This window comes from Nannobrachium achirus (assembly GCF_963921795.1).
Source record: "Nannobrachium achirus genome assembly, chromosome: 21".
Taxonomy (NCBI): Eukaryota; Metazoa; Chordata; class Actinopteri; order Myctophiformes; family Myctophidae; genus Nannobrachium; species Nannobrachium achirus.
In genome coordinates this window covers 48,693,177-48,718,876 of record NC_137828.1, presented here as the reverse complement: position 1 = coordinate 48,718,876, position 25,700 = coordinate 48,693,177, and the positions used below count along the sequence as shown (strand labels likewise).

The following is a 25,700-nucleotide window of genomic DNA, read 5'->3' as shown; positions in this document are numbered from 1 at the left end:
AAAGAATCTGGGATAAAAAACATAAATTGTCATTTTGTACTCTCTTTCATGAGATCTCTCTCTATTCCCCATCGTTCTTGTTTTGCTTTTGCAGTGAAGTACCGGTAACTAAGTAGGCCTACATTTACTCAAGTACTGTACTTTACTGGAGTATTTCAAATTTCCAATACTTTTACTTCTACTCCATCTCAGAGGCAAATATTATTATACTTACTAGTTACTTCTGCTAGATCTGCTATTTTCAAAAGATTTTTATTAATTTGAAAATGTGAAATGGGACATTCTGCGAGTAGTACTTTATACTTTTGGTACTTAAAGTCAGTGGCGAAATTAGACCTTATTCCCCATGGGTTTTCAGATCAAAGGGGCCCTGGGCTCAGGGGCCCAGGGACCAATGTGAGCGGGTCAGTCCGACGGCTAAGACCCACAATTGTCGGGTCTTGTCTAGCACAGATTGACAGCCATACACTACAATGATTAATTCAGAGTGGAAATCATAGGCTAACAATAACTGCTGTGAATAGCCTAATGAACAACTACATGGCAGAGTTCTGTGCATTCGTCTATATTATTTAATTTTAGACAATAGAAGGAGCCAACAAGCCAAAAAGGTGAAGCAGAAGAATCAACCATGAGTGATTGGCATGACAAGCATTCTTATATTGCCAAAGCATTACTACAGTATGATACAAAATAAAATAATCTCTCCATCTCTCTCCCTTTCCATATCACTGCTTTAAAGTGACTCCTCTCTCTCTCTCTCTCTCTCTCTCTCTCTCTCTCACACACACTCACACACACACACACACACACACACACACACACACACACACACACTCCTTGTCTCCCTCTCTTTCATGTGCAGTGCCACTGTGCCACGCACGCACCCAGGCACCGACACCACGAATCAAACATACACGCGACAACCGAAGCACCGAAATGAAGTGCAAGCGCAAACACACGCGAACACTGGAACACCACCACCAACACAATCAAAACAAACACACGCAGGCACGTGGTCACGTTGTTACACAAAAAGACAGACAGCTTAATGGCCCATTGGCTGCACATCAGTGGATTACACTGATTACAGCAAGATAAATTCAGATAGACCTACCTTTGCTTTAGGTCCAGAGTCTCCTCCAAAAAGCAAAGCAAGCATCCACACCAACAAAATATACGATTTTGTGGTCTTTCCATTTGTTATTTTATATCCTTTGGACGTGCACCCAGTATCTTGACTTCCACGTTTTCTCCCGCGAACATGAGCGTTTGTTTCCCTTCCCCAGCTTTCACTTGTTGACAAGTTGGCTGACAAGTTTGAATAGCACATTACCGGATGTTTATGATTGGCGCTTCCTCACGATAATGCGAAAATAAAAGCTTTTGTACTTTTATGAGGGGGCCCACAGATTAGGAGAGTAGAGACTCCTAATATATCGGAAATGACAATAGCCTATGAATTTATTATATGTAGGACTATATAATATGGAGCGCATTGGGCGTCTATTGAAAACAAATTTTATTTTGACACTAGGGGGGGCCCTTGGGTTTATAAAACCCAAAAACCCGTCCAAATTACGCTTGTGCTTAAAGTACATTTTGATACTTAATACGTTTTTTTTTTAAATTCCAGAATTTTACTTGTAAGGGTGCCCACACACCAAAATACCTATGAGAGTGGAATCCGCATTCTGCCAATGCATTTCAATGAGAAGGGAGCGTTTTTTGCAGAAATCCTCTGCTGGCATGAAACCGCTTCACTCTCATTGAAATGCATTGGTGGAACGCGGATTCCACTCTCATAGGTACTTTGGTGTGAGGGCACCCTAACAGAGTATTTCTACATTTCTGTATTAATAGGGAACTCTGAAAATCTCAGTTGGAACTGTTACCCCTGCGACCCGATTCCGGATAAGCGGTTGAAGATGGGTATTGATAGCCTAGTTTTAATAAGTAATAAATGTTAGTACTTTTTCCACCACTGTTGTTTTGTTTACCAGCCCATTTCTTTCTGACTCTCTGACTCTCTCTCTCTCTCTCTCTCTCTCTCTCTCTCCACACCAAAAGAGATGTTATTGTTGTGTCGCCAAGTCACCAAGTCACAGTCGCCAGAGCCTAAAAAACGCTCCCACTAAAAGCCACCTGTTCACTGCAGCCTCCTTTATTTTGGACGAAGTGGAGTGATGAGGAGCTTGTGTGAAAGAAATCTATATTTCGGCAATATAGTCAAACCAAAAATAACTTCTGATAACATTTTAGGGCCATGTAATCTAAATATTGTTTCATTTCACCTTTACAACAGCCATAGTAAGATTTTAGATAACACATTTGGGAGCTGTCAGAGTGCATAATTTTTCCTGTTTTGTTGTTGTTCACTTACAGTAAAGTAGAAATAAATTAAATGCTCAGGGTCACTCAATTTGTCACTGCTCAGTCATACATTTGAAATGTTCTCAGTTTTTTTGATAATGGCAGCTAACTTATCGAGTCTCGTCCCTTCAAGCTGACTTTGGAATTGGAGATGAATGACTGCAGTGTCTTTGTCACTTGTAGTCACTTGTGGTGTGAATACAGGTCAGGATCAGGGTCGATTCATACTCCACTTTTAGAGCCTAATTTATTTCGGTTCGGCTCTGTCTAAACTATGATATGGAGTATGATCGACCCTCTCTCTCTCTCTCTGACTCTCTATCTGCCTGGGTCCAGATCCAGGGTATTTTGGGGGGACACTCAGCTGTTGTACAGATGGGATCAAAGAGAAAGGGTGGACTGCACGCACACAATGAAGTGAAAATGTAAAAACACTTTTCTCCACTATATCTGTAATTTATTTATAAAGTATTTCAAAACTAACATAATATATAATGTACTTTGTGTTCTTGCACACTATCTAAAGTCTGTCTACCACTCCCATCTCTCTCTCCCTTTCTCTATATTCCTTCCATTCCATTTTATTTTTAAGCATAGTCCTCCTCTGCCAGTTTTTCTCCCTCCCTATCACAGTCTTATTGTCTTGTTCCTTTCTACAGTTGTTTTTCTTGTCTGTCCCCCTCTCTCCCCCCTCTCTCTCCCTCTCTGTATATTCCTTCCTCTGTATATCTTTATCTTTCTTGCCTCCTTCCCCTCCTGTCTCCCTCTTTCTCTGTGCCCCCCTCCCTCCTTAAATTCCTGTCTCCACCGACCTGACAAAGGCAGCATTGTGTCACTGACGCTGTTTAATATGGAGTCCCTCTGAGTCTAAAGGGTCCCTCAAAATACAACTCAGGGTGACTGAAGACAGACTCGTCTCCTATCCTTCGCCCCTCCCCATCCCTTCTCTCAACTCTCCTGTCCTCTCCCCATCTCCTCTCCTCACTCCACTACCTCACTTGGCTTAGAAGTGTCATCAAGAACACTTTCATTAATTTCACACACACACACACACACACACACACACACACACACCACACACCACACACACACACACACACACACACACACACACACACACACACACACACACACACACACACACACACAAACACACACACACACAATCACAATGACCTTTAGGACACAACTACATCTCTGTCTTCCATCCATCCATGTAGAAACCCCTTGAATCTGTCATGTGTGTGTGTGTGTGTGTGTGTGTGTGTGTGTGTGTGTGTGTGTGTGTGTGTGTGTGTGTGTGTGTGTGTGTGTGTGTGTATGTGTGCGCCTGTACGTCTGTCTGTGTAGTAGTAATAGTAGCAGTAGGCCTATATGTATTTGTGTGAGTACTGTCCGTGCACGTGGTGTGAGAACTGAACCGGTAATCAATACATCAACCATAACAAACGTCCAGTGGTATTGTTTTCAACATTAGATCTCCCCAGTAGCGTTTCTATTACTGCCATGGAATGAGAAGTCCTTCACAGGAAAGAAAAGAACGTTTTCATTGTTATCACAGCTGAGTCTAAGGTGGAGGGAGGAAATCTGAATTTCACTGTGCGTGCGCATGTGTGTGTGCGTGTGTGCTTGCGTGCGTGCGTGCGTGCGTGTGTTCTGTGTGTGTGTGTGTCTGTCTGTCCGTCCTGGGTGTGCGTGTGTCGTTGGAAAAGCCCAGATTACCTAAACGGCCAAATACAGGGGATCAACCAATGTTTGGCTTTCCAATTGGCCGGATATGAGAGTGAGAGAATGAGCGAGAGAATGAGAGAGAGAGAGAGAGAGAGAGAGAGAGAGAGGGGGGAATGAATAAAAGAATGAATTAGCAGAGGGACATATGACCCCGATTAGTGAGATGTCTCACATGGTGAGAAGCTTTGTGATGGTCAGACTGACAAGAGGAGAGAGGGTGGGAGAGCGGCAAGAAGACCATAGCACGGTCAGAACGACCAGACAGACAGACAGACAGACAGACAGACAGACAGACAGACAGACAGACAAGTGACGGGAGAGAGAGAGAGACGGAGACAGTGTGAAAGAACAAAAGAGTAATGGATAAAGAAAAACAGCCATAACACAGTTCCCACAGCCCAGCTGTCAGTCTTGGCAACACATTTACACTGTCACTATCACTTTATGTATATACTGTATGAATTATGACTGTGAATCAGTGGTGTGTTCTACCGTGATACAGGGTATACAGTATGTGGTATGCTGTGAATAAAGAATCAGAAACTTTAAAGTATCGTATCTGATATGCATTATGCACTGGCCACAGGAATGGCCGCGGATCGTAGATTATAGTATGCCCTCAAAATAATTCTAGAACACACCATTCCTGTGAATACACTTGCTTCATAACTGACCAACACTGACTCACTCCCAAAAAGTCATATGTGACTTATTGACCAAACGTCAAACTGTGACTTGAAGGGGGGGGGGGGGGGGGGAAATTATGCAAATTATTATGACTTTTTGGGACTTCAAGTAACATGTTGACATTTGGTCACATTTGTGATACAATAAGACTTTTGGGGGTGAGACAGCGTTGAACTGACAGACACAGCCTAGTCTAGTGTGTGTGTATGGTGTAGGTGGGTGGTTGGGGTGAAATTTGGGGTTCTGTCAAGAGGATGACCCTGATTAAACCTTGATAATTATTTTCTCCTTTTGTGGTGGTGTAATGACGGCTATATATGCTAAGGCTAAAATATATATGCTATTTCCCCCCCATCCATGCAACTCTCCACCATACGTTGACAGAGATGAGCTTGTTCGTCAGGAAACAAACAAAAATCCGCTAAATGCTCCGATTGGATTTTCCAAAACAGATCCCATCACCCGTCGAATTGAACCCTGTTTTAAAGAGAAAAAAGAAGAGCTTAAACAAAACGTTTTTAATGGGCAAAATAGCGCATTTTTGAACACATTTCCTTAACGGTTAATGGTTATCTAACCGATAAGGCCGTACGGTCACAGGTTAAGAACATTTCTCCATTTGGCGATCCCTACTCCCTACCAATCTCCCGCTCTCTGTCTCTTTCTCTCTCGCTGATTGAGCTCTGGTCTGTGAGCGTAGCGTTATTACGACGTTCAATAGTTCGACGTCACATTCGTCCGACACTGGTGAATGCTGACCTGGTGAAATGCTAACATGCCGATGCTGGTGAATGCTAACCTGGTGAATGTTAACCTGGTGAATGCTACTATGCCTAAACCCAGCAAGCACGGTCAGGACCTGGACCAATCAGTGACGTCTCGATTGGGGCCAGATCAAGTCTAACCATGACTAGTCAGATCTGGCCTAGAGTATCACCTGATTTGAACCAACATAAATCCTGCCCATGAAAACGGACGTCAGAGAGGGTCCGATCGAGGCCAGATAAATATCATAACTAGTCAGATATGTCCCAGAATATAACCTTACATGCTCATATTTCAACAAACATTACAAACAATAACAATAATCCTGTCAAACAAAACAGTCCATATGATGTCCTGGTAATGACGTCAAGATCATCCCCATATGGGCTGTGATCTGGCCTAGTTCTGAACGTCACCAGAGTCACCGCAGGACGTTATCATAACGTCATCATGACGTCATTTGGCTTGCAGGGAACCTAACCCTTAGTCGGACTAATGGGAGGTTGAAATATCGAGATTTCACCCTCTGTTCTGACTTCACAATTTATCCTCCCTCCTTCTCTCCCTCTTCCTCTCTTTCTCTATCTCTCCCTCTCTCTCATTATCCCTCCTTCCCTCACCCTCTCTCCCCCTGTCTCTCTGATTGAGCTTTGGTCTGACTGACATTGCACAAAACACAGCTGGTGCACTGACATCACAAACACAAACACACACAGACACATAATCATCATCATCATAATAATAGTTTGCTGAATAATCGTTTGGGAGCATTAAAAGCACTTTGTGGTTTTTCAACAGCTGACAAGGCCTATCTACACTGACACTCCGTCACCTGCAAAACCTTTTGCACGTTCACGTCTCTTTGTATGTATTTCTGCCTTGTCTTGCAGGATCGGTGGAATCGGAATGCACTGTATAGGCAAAGACACTAATAGAAATATTTAACCTGCCAACATATCATGTTCTTATTTTTTGCCACAAGCTCACGTAGGTGTCACATTGTGATGAGTTGTGAGCTGTTAAAGTTGCTATTTTCGCTTTTTTTTATGAAACAATACAGAATATTCTTGGCTTCTGCATCATCTTGATATCTAATGTCTTCAACACAGGCTGAGCATCATGCTATATCATTTCCCCCCGTGCATGCTGTGAGAAGCACATCTGGAAGACCAATATGCACTGTCACACCAGAATCCTTAAGGCCTGTCGAGTGTCCATACACTCTCCGAAACCAAACTTTTCGTCAGAAAGGTCCGGTTCAACTATAAAATGATGTCACTCGGAACTTCTGAAAAGCATTATCCCGAATTAGAGTTCGGAGAGCTGCACGTCGGAAAGTCTGAACTCTCTGATGAAAAGTTCGGTTTCGGAGAGAGTATGGACCGGCCTTTAGTGTTCGGAGAGGGGCTGCGATGGAAATGAGATGGGGAAACTGTAGGCTCTTATAGTTAAAACAATCTGATCGACCACACATTTCAGGTCCACATATAACCCAGTCAGACAAGGACTTACAGAAGCTTCTGGTTATGTAAGTGGGTCAATTTGACAAAGAAGAACAAGCAAATCTGGAGATAGAAAGATGTAAGATAATATGAAGTGTGCAGTATCTGATTGAATCCAATCTCAGTCTTTGGTGTACCACACTCACCATTAACTGACCCCTAAACTTTAAATTATGTACATTTTCAAGAATTTAACCGAAAAATGCTTAAACTGACCCCTAAATCTGAGCTAGGGTTTGGTGTACCGCATAAATTATACTTGTCTGCATGTCTGTCTGTCTGTCGGAGAACCTCTGCCCTGCATTTTTCACATCAGCCTTTTATAGCACAACCAGGAGGCCAACTTTTGCAAAACACGTTTTTTATATTAGCCTACTCTTACAGATTTTGTCCAAACATCACGCAAATCAGTACACATTATCTCTATGGTCATGTGATCAAGACTGTCCGATTTTTCATATTCCATCCTGATTGGTTAAGAAGATATGCATCTACATTTTGCATGGGTGGTTTGCTTTGAACAAAATGCTCCAAACCATGAATTCAGCTTCCGATTGACATGATGACATTGACATGATGAACATTGTATGCAGAATGCACATTCCCACTAGGCACGAGGAAGAAATGGCAGCCTTTTCACATTGGTAGCACCAGGAGGCCAATTTCTGGTCACTGCAGATTTTCCCTCCCAAATATCATGCAAATCAGTACACATTATCACTATCATCATGTGATCAAGACAGACCTGTCTGATTTTTCATATTCTATTCTGATTCGCTAAGATAAGCATCTAAAGTTTGCAGGAGTGGTTCACCTTGAACAAAATTCCTCAAATCATGAACGCAGTGTCCAATTGCCATGAAAGTTCACACATTCCTGTTTTAGCGCCACCAGGAGGCCGATGCATTCCAGACATTGCTGGCCCCAAACAACCTACCTGACCTGGCGGAGACCTGTGCTCCGAGGAGAACTTTTCTAGTTTCTTATGAATTGAGTCTTTCTTAATGATTAGTTGGGATGGAATGAATGGAAACGTCTTTTAGAGAAGCCTTTTGTTGTGCAATGATGAGCTGACCAGGCATGGGTTTTTCACCTGCGTTGTTGCATAAACAAAATCACTGGCCAAATATATCACAAAAAACAGACAAACATAACATGCCAGTGGTTTTCAACCAGTGGTCCTTGAGGGGGTACCAGGTGGTCCTCAGCTAAATGATGGAGGGTTGTACCAAATGAAGCCTAATTATAGGCCTAGGTAGCCTATATTTTAACTTGAGAGTGTCAAATTAAACCAAAAGGGTGAGGGTCCATTTGGTTTTAAGAGTTAAATTACTATTAAGTCTACACAATTATAGAATGTAGAGGAATTGTTCTTTTGATGAATGTTTGCCTGTTATCTCTCCTATGGCACCACCACACCAAATACAGCATGGAAGTGTGGACAAAATCTTATCCAACGAGTCATGACAACTAACTATTCTAGGTTTTGGGTCTGAGAGGCTAAATCTCATCAAATGGTGGTCCGTGGCTCAAATGCTGAATAAATAATGGACCTTGATGTGAAAGAGGTTGAAAACCACTGCGTTAAACAGACAAACATAAACAAGTAGGCTCGAGATAGTCCAAACACCGGCTGCCGAGGCTTGTCCTCTGGACAGAACCCAGGTTGAGCTCAATGTCTGACGCACGGCTGTAATCCGCTATGTGAAACTTTCCTTGTTTTGTTTTCGCATTGAGAACGAAATCAGATGTGAATTGATAGGCCTATTAATCCGCCCATTTGGACCATTTGATAGTTCACTCAGGACAACGCTGATCAAGACCTCAGTCTGTCAATGTTCTCTCTGTCTCAGACAAGCCTTAAGGATCAATCAATGTATTTGATTGATTTTGACATGATCTATTCTAAAGAGATTCTAAAGTAGGCTAAAATCAGACTCCATTAAATAATAGGCTGTAAGTAGGGTGACCATATTCTGAATCCCCAAAAAGAGGACACTCTACCCGGCACGCACGCACGCACGCACGCACGCACGCACGCACACACGCACACACACACACACACACACACACACACACACACACACACACACACAAGCCCAAAAATAATCATATTTAAACAAGAGACCCCTCCACCCTTACGAGCACAAACAGTTGAGGCATTACATTTTGTATAACATGGTTCTATTGAGAAAATAGCAGATCTACATGCTTGGTAGATCGGCTATTTTCACAATTTCTGCCTCTAATATTTGTTTAATTGACCATTTTAGAGGTACTAAAGGTACTAAAAAGACCCTAAATTATCACGTTAGAAATGTGCATATACCTCATACTGTTGAGTGAGAAAACAATGTTGCACATTAAGTTAATCATCTAGGGACCCCTCAAAATAATTTGGGGACCCCCCTGGGTCCCGACCCACAGGTTGAGAACCACTGCCCTATACCACTAATATTACTAGTTATGTATTTATTTTTGAGGGGGTTCCAAATTGACCCTTTTACAGATCCACTGATTTAAAGTGCTCTTGACTCCTGTATGAATGTTCAGCTTTGTATTGCAAAGAAACTAAATAAAATATCTCTATTGGTTTCTTCAAACCACCGTATCTTCAGCTTTACAAGGTTGTACAAAATATTCTGTCAATTTAGTTAGCAGAGAAGAGCTCTCACCTCGCACAGACTGTCTTGTACTGCAGTGTCTAAATACCTTTAGTTGTGATGGTATGGACACAGAAGTGTCAGCTTTAATGCAGAGTGAACGCTCTGCTTCTCATTTGGTCACCAAGACGAAAACACTTGCACTTTTCATTTATTTCATCAGTGTAAACGGCATTAATTGCGTTTGCAGTGCTATCGTTCGGCTGAATCGGCTCTGCGCAGCGTGAGCTGCCGAGCTCTGCTCTGAGTCTGATCTGAACAGCGACGCATCTGAACGAGACTGAGGGAGGGAGGGATCGCAGCGGAGACAGAGTAGTATGAATAATACAGGTTTCCGGGGTTTGGGGTGGAAATCCGTCTATCACAGTGTGTTTACAAACGAACCACTGAACGTGCATTGTAAATGTCCATGATTTAACGCTGATATGCGCAAAACCCCGGACATTTGAAGGAATTTATAAAACCCCCCCGGACAGGCCGGACAGCCCCCTAAAAGAGGACATGTCCGGGCAAAAGAGGACGTATGGTCACCCTAGCTGTAAGTCTTCTTGATCCACGGCTAGTCTAGCCTCAGACAGGCTATCATAAAACCACGGGTATTGAACAGACACGAGACACCATAAAACACACACACACACACACACACACACACACACACACACACACAAACACACACACACACACACACACACACACACACACACACACACACACACACACACCGTATTTCCCTATACTACAAACAAACTGACTCACCATAATTGAAGAGGGACAGGCCAGTTCTGTCATCATGGCATTAAGAAGACGCGCAATCAACGCCGCTGCGAGGCAAGTCCCCAGTAAAAAGTTGTCCCTCGTTTAAAAGCCAGGGCTGTCAGCTGTCTGTCACTCTTGACATAGTAGTGCGTGTCATTCCAGGATTCTCCTCCCAGACCTCCAGCACATTCCAGGCGCCTTGAAACGCAGCGCAGCCCCTCGCAGCTAGAATGATCCTCCACAAGTTCAACGGTCTGCAGCTGGTGGTGATCCGTGGTTGTCCAGGAGTGACTTTGGACGCGTAAAAAAAGAACCCGCAAAAGCCACTGGCCGCCGCCACCACCAATGGCGACGCGCGTGTGTGTGTGTGTGTGTGTGTGTGTGTGTGTGTGTGTGTGTGTGTGTGTGTGTGTGTGTGTGTGTGTGTGTGCGCGCGTGCGTGCGTGTGTGTGTGTGTGGAGAGGAATGTCAATGTAGCAGCACACAGTCACACAGCTGGAACACACTGGGACATGGAATGGAATGGAAAGAACTGACGCCGGGAGACCGAACAAGGGGCGGGGAGCTCGCTCTCTCTCTCTCTCTCTCTCTCTCTCTCTCTCTCTCTCTCTCTCTCTCTCTCTCTCTCCGTGTGTCCCTGTCTCTCCACCTCCTCTTTCTCAATTCAATTCAATTCAATTCAATTCAAAGGGCTTTATTGGCATGAGAAAACATACGTTTACATTGCCAAAGCAGAAGTGTACACAATACAATACAATACAATCAGAACAAAATATGTAGGCCTGCAGGTGAAAACAGTTTTCATGCATCACGGTAACGTGCAGGCAGAGCAGTGATCTATATGGTTTTTAAGGTGGTTGGGTTCCATTTGATATCCTTCTCTTATCACAGCAGCTCACGAATCTTGCTGCTGTGTTTGCACATTGTTTTACTTCCCCCAGCAGGTATGGGAGTTTTTCATCATTGGTCATATTTTGAAACTCTCCTTGGGTGGTTATGATCTGTGGGAAGTGCATGTACTGTATGTGTCTCTGATGTCTTGGTACAGCGGACAGGTGGTTAGAAAGTGTAGCTCAGTTTCCACTTCATTTTGTCTCCACCTCTGTCTGTCTCTCTGTGTGTCTCTCTCTCCACCTCCCCCCCCCCCTACTCTCTCTCTCTCTCTCTCTCCACCTCTGTCTATGTACCCCCCCCTCTCTCTGTTTCTCCAGTCTCCACCTGTCTGTCTGTCTGTCTGTCTGTCTGTCTGTCTGTCTGTCTGTCTGTCTGTCTGTCTGTTTGTCTGTCTGTGTGTCTGTCTTTGTCCCCCTCTCTCTCTGTCCCGACTCCCATCCCTCCCAGTATGTGCATAGGTGTGTGTTAAACAGAGCATTTTGAGCTTGACCGCAGAATTCTTTTTGTGGGTTTTAAAAGACGAGAAAACCTCCCATGCATGCAGAGCTTAAAATAAGAGAGGGAGATTGTTTAAAAGTGTTTCCTGTAACCCATGGACATACAGAGAGTGCCAACTAGAGTCATTTTGAACCAGTTTAGACTCAATCTAATTTATTTTCATTCCACAGGAGCTGCTTTGGTCATGCAGGACGATAACGATGTTACAGTAGGAATGTAGACATTAGACAGAAAAAAACCCTGACACATGAAGAGGGCTTGCTGTACTAAACAGTGGTTCACAAAGTGGGGCCCGGGGCCCAGCCCCAGCGGCATCCGTGAGCTTAAAGGAGTAGTTTACCCCCAAAATGACTTTTTTTCTATTGATTACTCAGACCATGGAGACTTGAGTTCAATAATATTTATGTAATCAAATTATTGTCTTAGTAATGCGACAAAAATCAAAACAATATTATTGAACTCAAGTCTCCATGGCATGAGTAATCAATAGAAAAAAAAGTCATTTTGGGGGTGAACTACTCCTTTAAGGTCGCGACCACTATGCAAATGTGTGTTTCGCGTTTTGAGTATTTGCAGATTTCACAGATGCGCGGGGGAGGTGCAAGGTCCAGTTTAGATTCTCTAGACCACTGGTGGCGTCACCAGTGGTCCTTGAAACCTTTTCACCTTGTTCCCAGCTAAATTATGGACAGTTGGTAACCGAAATAACCCTTATAGCCTAGATCTTTAACTCTTGAGAGTGTTTTATTTTATGTTCTCAAGAGTTACATTATTATTACTAAAGAACAAGAATGTAGGAGAATTGTTATTTTGATCAACGTTTGCCTTCTTTTTAATCTCTCCTATGGTACCACTTCCACATCAATACAGCATGGAAAAAATCTTAGAGGGTTTAAGTGGTTAACCATCTTCCTTTTGATCGATCTTCAAACTCTGAATATGTAGCGATGAGAAAACTGTTAGGTCCTATATCATGGGGAAATCCAGGGAAATCCTAGTCAAATTCAGCATCACCCAGATTACGTTTGGCAAACGATCTCTGATAAGCCAACGCCAGCCACTGTTGTGTCTTTAGAAACCAAAAAGCAAATGCCTTTCAGCCAAACAGGGTGGTGGTTTCATTGCATACCACAGGCGCGCAGGTGCGAGACTGAATTTATGCTCCTGGGCACAGAAACAGAAGGAGCGTGAACGCGATATCCATGCACGTGCAGATTTACTGATAGCACGCAAGTGCACGTTTAATAGTATCAAGACAATGTTATCAACTAGACAGAAAGACAGAAAGAAAGACAGATAGAAAGAAAGAAAGAAAGAAAGAAAGAAAGAAAGAAAGAAAGATATATCTTAGATCTATCTTATTTATCTATCATTTGGTCTGCATTCTGCACAGAGGGAGATGCAGATGACCCAAACCAAAACTCATCTACACATCAGCATCCCAGATAATGCACTGATGCAGATGGCTGCCAGGGGCGCTGTTCATCCAAAGCAAGTCAGTGATCCATGCATTCCCCACTGCTTCACATTGAAGTTACAAATAAGCCCTGAAGCCTTAATACATTCCAGCACGTCTGCAGTCATTGTTAACAACACAAGTCATGCAGAAGTATTTGCTACCAGCAGAAGAACTATCTATAAATAAATATAGATTAGGAATTCTTCGTTTGCCTGCAATTTATCCAACTGGGCAGTGGGCAGGCATCTGAGGCTGGATGAAGACTTGAAGAGGGCAACAAAACAGGAGGACAAGAAAAGAAAATATAAGTTCATAGATTAACATCAAGGAGGAACTCCCCACAGTGAGTGAAATGATAAATACTCCTGGGAGAGTTGGTTCAGTGTGTTCTGTCTGTGTTGCCGGCATACCTCACCTTTATTGGTATGAAGCTGTGAACCATTGAAGGCCACTGTTGTCTGCTGTGTTTTGGTTCTTTTAAACTCCAGTGTCTCCTCAGACTTCAAACAAACCATCTGCAGCAACTGTGTTTGGTGGCAAAAACAAAAAAATGCTAAAATCTTCTATACTTCTATACTTCTAACCATTCCTAAGAGGACATTTCTTCTTAGACCCATTTGTTTTTAAGAAGATTTTGGCATACACCAATGTTTTCTTAGCTGTGATCTGTAGGCAGAAAGTATTCAGATGGGTGTCTGCAGAATGCATGTACATTTGGAGGTCCTTGACATGAAAATGTTTGAGAACGACTGCTGTAGAGTTTTCAACAGGCCTGAAAATTACAATCCAAACCAAACAGACCCCGGTTGAGTTGAAGCCCAAGCCCCATGTGAGTAGAATAGGTTCAGGTCACGCAGGAAGGTTGCTTGTGGTGGCGGTTTGGTGTGGGCAATTTAGCTTGTGCTGATTGGTCAGCTTCCGTTATAAACCAAAACAAAAAACGCATTGGTTCCCGAGGCTAGCTTCCGTATAACCCCAAGGGAAGATACGGCAGCAGACCAATCAGCACAAGCAAATCACCCTCACGTTAACTTTATCACTTCCACATAATGGCAAATAAAGGCTGGTTATGGAATAACTACATTTATCTCATTTACTGTCAGATACATTACATTGTCTCTTGGATGGACAGTTTGAGAATAAGTCGTCTTTTTAAAGAGGTGGTGCCATAGTTTTGTTCTTTTTCTTGTTATGTGTCTATGAGGTTGACTTCATTAGACCTGCTAGTATGGTTGTTATGAGCAATTATGTATTCCCTTTGTATTTTGTATTTCTCCCTGACACCTTGTGGGTCAAAAGTGTCGATCCAAAAACCCAACACTGTGGGTGTGGCAAACTTCAGCTGGGTTACCACCCACCTGAACAACCAGGCATACTTATTGAACTGGTGGGTGTGGCCACATAAAAACCTAATTTTACCTCTTTCTGTACACTCTTTTGGAAGAAATCCTCCTCCTAGTATAATCATAATACCTGATAATCATGTTTTAGGGGGGAAATAAATCATGGCACTGCATCTTTAAAAGATGTCCATATGGTCCAGCAGAAGACCCAGGGTAGAATGGGAGCGTTTGCTCTCTCACACACACACACACACACACACACACACACACACACACACACACACACACACACACACACACACACACACACACACTCTCCATGGCAGCAGGATTATCTTATCTCTCTGGCATCAGGAGGATCAGTGGAAGGATAAACAGGAAGATAGTGCGTGCGCCCAGCTCTGCTCCACTCTCTCCTCCTCGTTCAGGGGCGTCACAAAGGGGGGGGGGGGGGGGGAGTGGGACAGAGTTACTAGGGCCCAAGGTGGAGGGGGCTTAATTATTTTATACTATAGCTATTGAAAAATAGCAGATCTACAAGCTCACAGCGCAGCACCGAGACTGAGTGCCGCGCTGCGAGCATGAAGATCTGCCATTTTTTGAAAAGTCATGAAAATGTGTGCAAATCTTTAGCAGCTCTGCTCCACTATGCTCTGCTCCCCTATGAAGAACATTCATGGGGGGCCCGCAGCGAATCCTTTTACCCAGGGCCCAGAATTTGGTGCGACACCCCTGTCCTCGTTCTCGTTATCTCAGACGTGGTCTGTCTGCTCTGACACCTGGTCTACATGTGAACCATCCTCTATCTATCCCACTGTTTCCCAAACATAGGGTAACGATACCGTTGTCTGGGTCACAGATTTTAACCAAATCCCAGGAAGACGCCATACTTCTCTTTTAGGTGAAAAGGTTTGGGAACAATAACACAATAACAATGAAGTTGGATACTATTTCAGGCACTGTAGAAGAATGTTAATGCTGCAAATTATTTAATTTATATGTTAAGTCTGCAGGCTTACAAAGAACATTTGTAATCTTTTTAATGAATCCCTTATGTCCATTTATAAATGTCCACAGTATGTCCACTAGAGATGTTACCGATCAATCGGCAATGGATCGGATCGGGCCGATCAAAGCGTGATCGGCGATAATCGGTGGTTTAGATCAAAAGGTAAATTCACCGATCCGATCGGATCGGTGCATCTGATCAACCAGCCGTTCAGTATGCCCACTTGAGGCCATTTTGGGGTATTGATTTCCACAGTGCTGAAGGAATAATTAGTTACTGCTATGATAATAAATACATAGTAATGCTGGTAAATAACTATAAGGCAAATATATAAATGAATTCATGAGTGAATGAATGAATTAAAGTTAAAACATTAACATTTAGAAAATATAAATAATAACTTGATCGGATCGGTGATTGATCAGGATCGGGTGATCAAACTTTTGTGATCTGTGCTCGGTGATCGGTTCCAAAAAACCTGATCGGACCATCCCTAATGTCCACTGTTCATGTAATCATAATATGGTCGCATGTATCATATCAAGTGATTTAATATGCCTTCATGACACATCACATCATCATTAAGGACTAAGGAGTCAGATTTCTTCACGATCTAATCACAATTCTTTGTTTTTTTCCCTGGTGTCTGTTAAAATGAAAATATATTGCCATGTGTGGCCCACTATTTGCATGCATTTGACCCACTTTACTCCAAAGATAAAACGGGCACCAAAAAAAGAATAAAAAATCACACCCAACGTGAAGTGAGCGGTGGTCGTGCTTGCATAAAGTCTTCAGTTGGTAATTGGTGATGTAATATGGCCACACACACACACACACACACACACACACACACATATTGCTATGGCAAAACGCTGAGGAAAACACATTGCTATGGCAAAACGCTGAGGAAAAGTGGCTACAGATAGTGGCTACAGATAATTGGTGATGTAATATGATGTAATATGGCTACACACACACACACACACATATTGCTATGGCAAATGCTGAGGAAAACACATTGCTATGGCAAAACGCTGAGGAAAAGTGGCTACAGTACAGACACACGCGCAGCCACTCTTAGGAGCGATTTACCACCGCTCAAAAAAGATCAGTCTTGAAAAGGAAATGCCATCAGATAACTCTCACTAAGCTGCTTCTTTCATCTCGCTTCCAGCTGCCATTAAGTTGTGCTTCAGTGGTCTAGCACACAGGTTTTCCAAGTGGGGGCAGTGCTGTGGCCGGCAGGGGGGAAACGTGTAATCTTTTAAAATAAAAACAGAAATCATGACCAATCGCTGAAGGCCTGAGGGCGTGTGGTATGACGTCGGTCAGATCAGTGCATCTCCGAAATCCAATACATAAAAGCCCATATACGGAGATCTTAGATATCATCAATATAATAATAATAATAATAATAATAAACTTTATTTGTATAGCACCTTTCATACAGTGTTTGCAGATCAAAGTGCTTCACACAACATTATGCAGATATACAATATGGTAACTCAAACATCACGCCAGTGTTAATTAAAATGAGCGACAGGCAATAAAATAAGCAACAGGCAATAAAAGACAAAAAAGTGCAGTAGTAAGAAATATAATAAAATAAGTATTAACGTTAATAAAAGCAGGTTAAACATTCAAATATACAGGTAGAAAGATAAAAGTGGCATTCATTAAATTGTGACCATGGACAGGAAACATTATTTAAGGTGCTGAGGGTGCTAGTCTATGAGATGATGTGCAAAGGCTAATCTGAAAAGATGTGTTTTTATACCATTTTTGAAGCTCTCTGTGGAGTTTGCTTGTCTTAGTTCCAGGGGGAGGGTGTTCCATAGTTTTATTGCATAAAAGAAAAACGCTGCCTCTCCAATTTTCTTGTTTGGTTGCTTTCTTTTGGTGATGTCGAGTAGTAGTGCTGTGGAGGATCTGAGTGTTCTGGCTGGAGTGTATGGTGGTAGAGAGTCTGTTATGTATGCAGGGCCTTGGCTATTGAGTGCTTTGTATATTAATAGTAGAACCTTGAAATCTATTCTATGGGAGACCGGGAGCCAATGGAGGGTATACAGGACTGGTGTGATGTGTTCTCTTTTCTTGGTTTTGGTTAGTAATCTAGCAGCTGAGTTTTGGATGAGTTGTAGTCTATCTATGGCATGTTTTGGGAGTCCTGTGAGTAAAGCGTTACAATAATCTAGGCGGCTGGTGATGAAGGCATGGATGATTTGTTCTGCATCTTGTTGTGATAGGAATGGTCGTACTTTTGCTATATTTCTGAGATGAAAGAATGAAATTTTGGTTACTTTGTTGATATGTGCTGTGAAGTTAAGATCGGAGTCCAGTATGACTCCAAGACTGGTTACCTGTGGTTTAACCCACACTGCTAGATGTCCTAGTGATTTTAATAGTTCATCCCTTTTAGGTTTAGGACCTACCAGTAGCACCTCTGTTTTGTTTTCGTTGAGTTTCAGAAGGTTTGCGTTCATCCAGTCTGTTATATCACTGAGGCAGGAGATGAGGGAGGTTACTGTGTCTGTGTTGTGTGGTTCTACGGATATGTATAATTGTGTGTCATCTGCGTATGAGTGATAGTTGATGTTGTGTTTCCTGATGATGTCTCCTAAAGGGAGCATGTATAGGGAGAAGAGTAAGGGAGCAAGGTTACTCCCTTGTGCGACACCAAAAGGGATAGTGTGTTTTCCAGATACACTTTCCCCCAGGCGAACACAGAACGTTCTACCTGTAATATAGGTGCGCAGCCAATTTAGGACTTTTCCCCTTAGACCAACTGAGTGTTCTAGTCTGTGGAGTAAGATGTCGTGGTCCACGGTGTCAAATGCGGCACTTAAGTCCAGAAGGACTAGCACTGACACCTTGCCCTCATCCATATTTATCCTAAGATCGTTTGTTATTTTGGTCAGAGCTGTTTCCGTGCTATGATTTGCCCTGAAACCTGATTGAAGGGGGTCTAAAATATGGTTTTCAGTGATAAATTGATTCAGCTGGATAAAAACTGCTTTTTCTAAAATTTTGCTCATAAATGGAAGGTTTGATATGGGTCTGTAGTTTTCCAGGTTATTGCTGTCTAGGTTGGTTTTTTTCAGTAATGGTTTTATGACAGCTGTTTTAAATGCTTCTGGGCAGACTCCTGATGTTAATGATGTGTTAATGATCTGCAGGACGGTGGAGGAGATACTGTTAAAAGCATTCTTAAAAAGATTGGCGGGAATTGGGTCAAATATGTAAGATGATGGCTTAATTTTACTGACTATCTGGCTGAGCTCTTCTTTGGATATTGTGTTAAAATTGTTTAAGGTGTTCTGGCTGTTTGATTGTGGGCTGAGATGGTCACTAACTGATGTTGTAATGTTGTTTCTAATAGAAATTATTTTATTGCTAAAAAATAGTGCAAACTCCTCACATTTCTGTGGGGAAGCTGGGGGTTCTGGGGTATGCTGAGGGTTTAGCAGTCTGTCTATTGTGTTGAATAGAATCCTGGAATTGTTTTTATTGTCTGATATGATTTTTGAGAAGTATGCTTTTCGAGCATCTCTTATGCTGTTGTTGTACTTAATTATCATTTCTTTAAATATATTGCGGTTTATTTCGATTTTGTTTTTTCTCCATTTTCTTTCCGCTGCTCTGCATGCTCTCTTAAGATCATGAATGTGCTCATTTTTCCATGGTGTTTTCTTTGACTGTGTTTTATTTTTATTTTTAAGTGGGGCTACTATGTTAATGGTGCGGGTGAGATTATTGTTGAAGTTGATTATCATGTCCTCCAGTGAGTTATTCTCAGCAAGGGTGGTGGGAGGTATTGAAATCATTATTTCTGAGAATTTAATTTCTGCTGCTGCATCTATTTTTCTCTTTTTGATGATGTGCTCCTCCACAGTCCTAGCTGTTGGTAGGACACAGTTAAATAATACACAGTGGTGATCAAATAATGGATTTTCTGTTATTGAGATGATTTCTATTTGTATTCCCTTTGAAATGACTAAATCTAAAGTGTTGCCCAATCGATGGGTAGCTTGAGAGATATGTTGAGTGAGGTCAAAACCCTTTAGAAGGTTGATGAATTCTATGGCTTTCGAGTCGGTCTCATTATTAATATGGATATTAAAGTCCCCGTTTAGAATTATGTTATGGAATTTGGTGTTGATGAGGGCCAGCAGCTGTGGGAATTCTGAGAGAAATATGTGTAATTTGTAGGGGGGTCTATAAACTGTTAAAATAAAAACTGGTGTTTCTGCTTTGACTAGGAGGCCTAAATATTCAAAGGAGGTGAATTTGCCAAGGTCAATCTCTGTACAGATGATGCTGTCTGTGGAGATTATAGCAATGCCTCCTCCCTTTTGATTCTCTCTCTCCTTGTTGTGAGTGTTAAAGCCAGGTGGGCATGCCTCTATGAGGGGTGCACTATTCTTGCCTAGTGAGGATTCAGTCATCAGCATGACATCTATATTCTTGCTGGTGATAAAATCGTTAATAAAATGAGATTTGTTTGATAATGCTCTTACATTCCATAAGGCCATTTTTGTATGCATTTCCTCTTTGTTATTAATGACTGGTTTTTGGCAGTTGATGTGAACCAGATTGATTTTAGTGACTGTTCGTGCTGATGGTGTTATGGTGGGTCTGTGCTTAATTCTAACCTGTATGGGCATTATAGTAGAGAGATTGGCATCAGAGACTGTCCTGAACTCCACATGGGGACATGCCTGACACAGAATTCTGACAATAGAGGGGCATGCTTTCCCATCGGGCTTTGGCGTAGTATATGTACTGCATTATTGCGACTGTAGGTCGCAGTTAACTACGAAAACCGACACATCTTGTCCGTACGTCCTTCTGAAATTAACGCCTCAATTTTGTTGACATTGTGACATCACGTGACATCACCTCATTAAAGATCAAACCCTGGATGTCCATACAGTACATGGAGACCATAGCTGACCTCTACATCTGATTCCCAGATGATGCCCTGTTAGGGCAACCACACTAATAGAATCCCTTTTATGCCCATAAAAGGGGACAAGGACTGAGAAACAGCTACTGACAGTTTACAGTTTACAGTTTAGGCATTTAGCAGACGCTTTTAATCCAAAGCGATTTACAATAAGCAAATAAACATCACAATAATAAACAAGATTAAGTGTCAGTACATCAACAGCAATATAACAATGCAAATGAATATCTATCTAGAAAACAAACTATATAATCCGTAAAAAAAAGGTTTCTAAAAACCTAAAAACAAATGGTAACTAGCTTCATGTATGGTCATTGATCTTTCAGTAGTGCTAAGGGTTTAGGTGGAGTCTGAAAAGGTGAGTCTTCAGTCCTCGGCGAAAGCTAGCGAGTGAGTCCGTTGTTCTAAGTGCGACAGGGAGTTTATTCCACAACTTGGGGGCCAGGAGGGCAAACTGTCTCGGACGAGTGGATTTTTGCCCTGGGGTTTTTAGCGAGGGTTCTGTCAACATCCCTGTGTTGGTTGATCTAAGTGCACGGGTGGGGGTGTAGGGGTTGATCAGGTTTTGGAGGTATGGACTGACACTCACAGACGCATGTCTGGGGTCTCACAGCACACGGTTGGTTCTACAGACAGGGATCTCCAGATATGGGCATAAAGGGAGTGCATGTATGATCTCAGACATCATAGACATCATAGGACTTTCACATAACAAGTAAAAGAGCAAGCATGTCTGGGGTCTCACAGCACACGGTTGGTTCTACAGACTCCAACTATTGCACACGGATAGCTCAGATTTTTACCTGTGTTCTTAGCTGCTTCCCCTGCCGTTACTGTACTTGCACAATGTACAGTTGTATAAAACAACATTCTTTTGTAGAACATCCGATCCAACCAATATGTTGTGCAAGTTTAACCACTTTCAACCTGCCATCTCTAAAATCTTCTAAGATTTTCAAAAACATCTCCATACTCACAATACATTGCGATGTGACACGTTTTTGCTACTTTAGTTTTTTCCTAAAAACCATTAAGTAAGCAAGCCTTGCAGAGCCATGAGGCCCATAGCAAGAGCCTTCTGTTTCTGTAGCGTGAGGCAGCTTGATGCACAAGTACACCCCCTGTACATGATTCTAGTATGTCACAGGGACCCAATCCAGTCTTTGGTATGACGGGAATCGAACGCCGACCTCCCAGTCTCAGGGATGACACTCTAACACAAAGCCACTGAGCTGGTCACAGTAAAGTGGCTTTGGCAAGTTGGGGGTCCTTGGCATGGAAAGGTTTGGGAACCCCCTGCTTCATGGATGGAGTGCTGCTAAGGTTTTCCCCAATGACATCATATCCAAACACAGAGCCGGGGTGGGCAGGGTGGGTGCGAGGTGTCCATGGAATGTTTGATGTCATTCCTGAGTGAATTCCAGAATCCCCGTGTGATCCCTGCACCAAGGGCTCAGGACTGATTGGCACTCCAGAGCTGTTTGGAAAGGGATTCCATGCGGAATTAAAGAGAGCTTGTCAAGAGACGCACATTTATTCAGACAAATCCCCAAGCTTATGTCTGTAAAGAAACGTACAATAACTCTTCTAAATGCCAGGGTTATGCCTATATTTATTCACACACTACCAGTGGTGGAGAGTAACTAAGTACATTTACTTTGAGTACTATATTTGAGTCAATTTAGGAGTGTTTGTATTCACTACATATTGTACTTCGCAATTTGTGCTCCACCATAGACCATATTCACACGGTGGCCATCTTGCCACCGCATCATCTTATTATGAAATGCCACCCCGTTTCTTCAATTCAAAATGCGAACGTGGCCACCCTGTGAATATGGTCTACTACTGTATACGTATGCTAGAATATACATTATGCTACTTTGTCCACCATTGCACACTAGCATGTTGGTACATTGTGGCTTGGGTAAACCCTGTAACTGGAAAACGAGCTCATATCGTCACTATCGGGCAGAGAACTCAAATCTAGTCCAACTTCATTAGCTATCACAGAAAAGCTCAAAGCGTATTGCGATGCGACACGTTTTTTAGTGTTGTTTTCTAATTTGAATCCTGAAGGCCGAATGTTTTTTTTACATAATGAGTTTTCCGCTGAGGAAGGCTTGACGCCGAAACGCATCCGTGTTGGCTTTGTCTGTCGCTCTGTCCGTGCACTTAATGAATTAAAAGTACCAGAAGGACTTTGGAGCGCTGGCTATTTCTTATGTGAATATCCGTGAGCCGTGCATCCGGTAAACTACGTACATATTATATAAAGAGTGCTCGTTTTTGTTTTTTACTCATATGAGGTTTCCAACCAACAGCGACGATACATCACACGGTGACACCTCATGCTCTGCAGCTAAAAGTGTTCAAATGCAATTAGGTACGGTGACATCTCATTCTGGTCCCCGCGGAACCACTGACATATCGTCACTGACGCAAGGCTGCAGGAATGTGGCCCGGGCCTGGGAACGTCTGCTCTGTTACAGACCTCTAATTGATACATTTGTGTGATTAGTGTGTTCTCTTTATTGAATGTGATGCTTTAGGGCACTTTTTATAAACCACTTCCTCTCTGATCTCTCATTCTAATGACCCCCTTTTTCTGGCTATCAGTTGAGTCTTTTCTCACCCATAATCTCTCTCTGCCTCTCTCTCTCTCCCTCTCTCTCCCTCCCTCCCTCTCCCTCATCTCTCTCTGTGTGGTGAGTTATGGTAGTCATAAGATTCGGGACATTTGCTTTTACAGCTGTCCTAATGCTGTGCTCATCACGCACGCTAAAAGAGAACACAAATACAGCTGGGTGTAATTGATGTCACCAGGCCGGTCAGAACTGGCCACCACCATCAATTAACCCCCCCGCGGTTCACGCGGACTAAAGCATGCACTCACGTGGGTGCCGCTGGCCAAGCGGTCCAGGCACATACCATAGGCTCTGATGCCTGGCAGCGTGTAGCGGGTTTGAATCCCGATCCCCGACGTACTCATGCATGCACACGCCCATGTATGCACACATAACCACAGAAACATGCATGTGTGGTATACTGTAAAGAAAGATTGCTGTTTCAACATTTCTGTATAGATTTCTATTGTTTTCATTTTACATATCTCTTTACATAACGAAACAATAAAAAAAAATGTTAAAGAGAAACATGCATGCACACAGTCTCTCACACACACACACACACACACACACACACACACACGCATGCGGTTATCGTTTATTAACAGGATCGTGCATGAGTTATTATCATCATCTCCATTGAAACCTTGGAATCCAGCTGGAGCCTATAGTATACAGTATAATAGAAAAAGTAAGAGGAAATAAAAGATATATAGAGGAGCGATCAAAACAACAGCTAAGCTGGCTCTGTTCATCTGCTTCTCACTGGTTTGGCTTCAATTTTGGATGTGTAATTACCCCACAGTTGACTCGCCCGCTGTGTTTGTGAGCCAGGAGTGTTTATGTGTTTGTCCACATGGAGTGTGATTGTGTGAGCGTGTGCGTCCGTGCGTGTGCGTGCGTGCGTGTGCGTGTGTGAGCGAGGAAAAGTATGTTTGCCACATTGTAGTGGCTTGCAGACCTTATAGTGACTGGGGTCAGGTCAGCCTATGTGGCTTCTGTTTGCAGGGACGCCACGCCACAGTGCTCTGACAACCTTTGCAGAATCATCCTAGATGTCAGTCAACATGTTGTGAAGAAAGAGTTACGCTTATCACCTGGTTTAATGTTAACTAGTCCATACCCATCATTTCCGCCCAGTCGCCCACATCCCTATCCAGACTATGGGATAGTATCGCATAGTCTGTGAGGACGGCTAATAAACAGCTAAAATTTTGGAAAAGTGAACATTTTGCTTTGTCACACTGTTGTGACGAAAAGAGAGTTGAGACAGAAGGCAAAGCTCTCTGTCTACGTTACCGAGCCATCTTCATTCCTACTCTCACCTATGGTCATGAAGTGTGGGTCATGAGTCATGACCGAACGAATAAGGTCGCGGATACAAGCGGCCAAGGACCAGATGGGGGATTACATCTCCACACTGGTCTGGGAACGCCTCGGAGGACACTTCCAGAAGGAAGTGGCCAATGTTGCTCAGGAGAGGGAAGACTGGAAATCTCTGTTGGAACTTTTACCCCAGCAACCTGATTCCGGATAAGTGGTTGAAGATGGATGGATGGACTCTCCTCATAAGCCAATGGTCAATGTGTGCAAGTTCAGATCAGTTGGTGGTCAACCCACTTGAGGAGAAAACACGGTCCCAGACAGACAAAGGTTTATTCATCTTATAGGGTAGGATAGTATGAATCACAAAACATTTTGGGCCATCCAGCAATTTGGGGACAAACACTGATGAACGCTGGACAGCTCAAGTGGGTTCTGTGGCAGATGGATAACATATCTGTATGTGGCCTCTGTTTATTATCATACCTCCAGACAAGGTCCCCCATTGGGATAACAGCGCCACCTGGCGATGCAACAGAGTAAAACTCATAAGCTCCCGTACGTCAAAGTAATTTGTCGGAAGGGCTGTCAATCACAAACAAGGGCGCCGCCCCTGAGTGTATAAAGGCAAGCCCGCCCATCATGGCGTCCTCTTCCGCTCCTCTGCCTTATCGCAACTAGAGTGAAGCGAACTCAGCCTTTCTATTTTTATTCTGTAAAGTTTAGCCTGAAGCGGCGGCTAGGAAGTCGGCCATCGGCCTTTATAGAATATTTTCCGTACGTCAATTTCCTATCTTCTCTTCTCGTCTCAAGTTCTCGGTGTTCTCACCTTTCTCTCTGCGGAGTTTTCTTGCTGACCGTCGTCGAGTGCTAGCCGTTTGTAGCTTAGCCTAGCTTAGCTTCCACGCTAGCTCGCACGATGTCCACTCAACGGCCCACGGCTAGCTCGCTGCTAGCTTTGGTTCCTAAGAAGTGCGGTCTTCCAGGATGCAAGGGACTCATCGCCCGGGAGGACACCCACCCCTTCTGCATCGTCTGTATGGGTGTGGGCCACGCAGTCGCCGCCATGTCGCCTCCGGCTCCGGCCCAAGGTATCAACTG

General features: G+C 43.1%; 1 protein-coding gene across 1 annotated transcript in view; it reads right to left on the bottom strand.

The window, feature by feature from the left end:
• Window positions 1-10,739, bottom strand: part of LOC308306763 (pleckstrin homology-like domain family B member 1) — a gene marked incomplete at its 3' end in the record, with an annotated part of 31,088 nt that extends 20,349 nt beyond the window's left edge. Inside the window, exon 1 of the mRNA XM_080751808.1 lies at window positions 10,478-10,739. Within this exon, the coding sequence (XP_080607934.1) occupies window positions 10,478-10,513 (36 nt within the window). The 5' untranslated portion in view covers window positions 10,514-10,739. The remainder of the gene's footprint in view (window positions 1-10,477) is intronic.
• Between the last annotated feature and the right edge of the window lie 14,961 nt (window positions 10,740-25,700).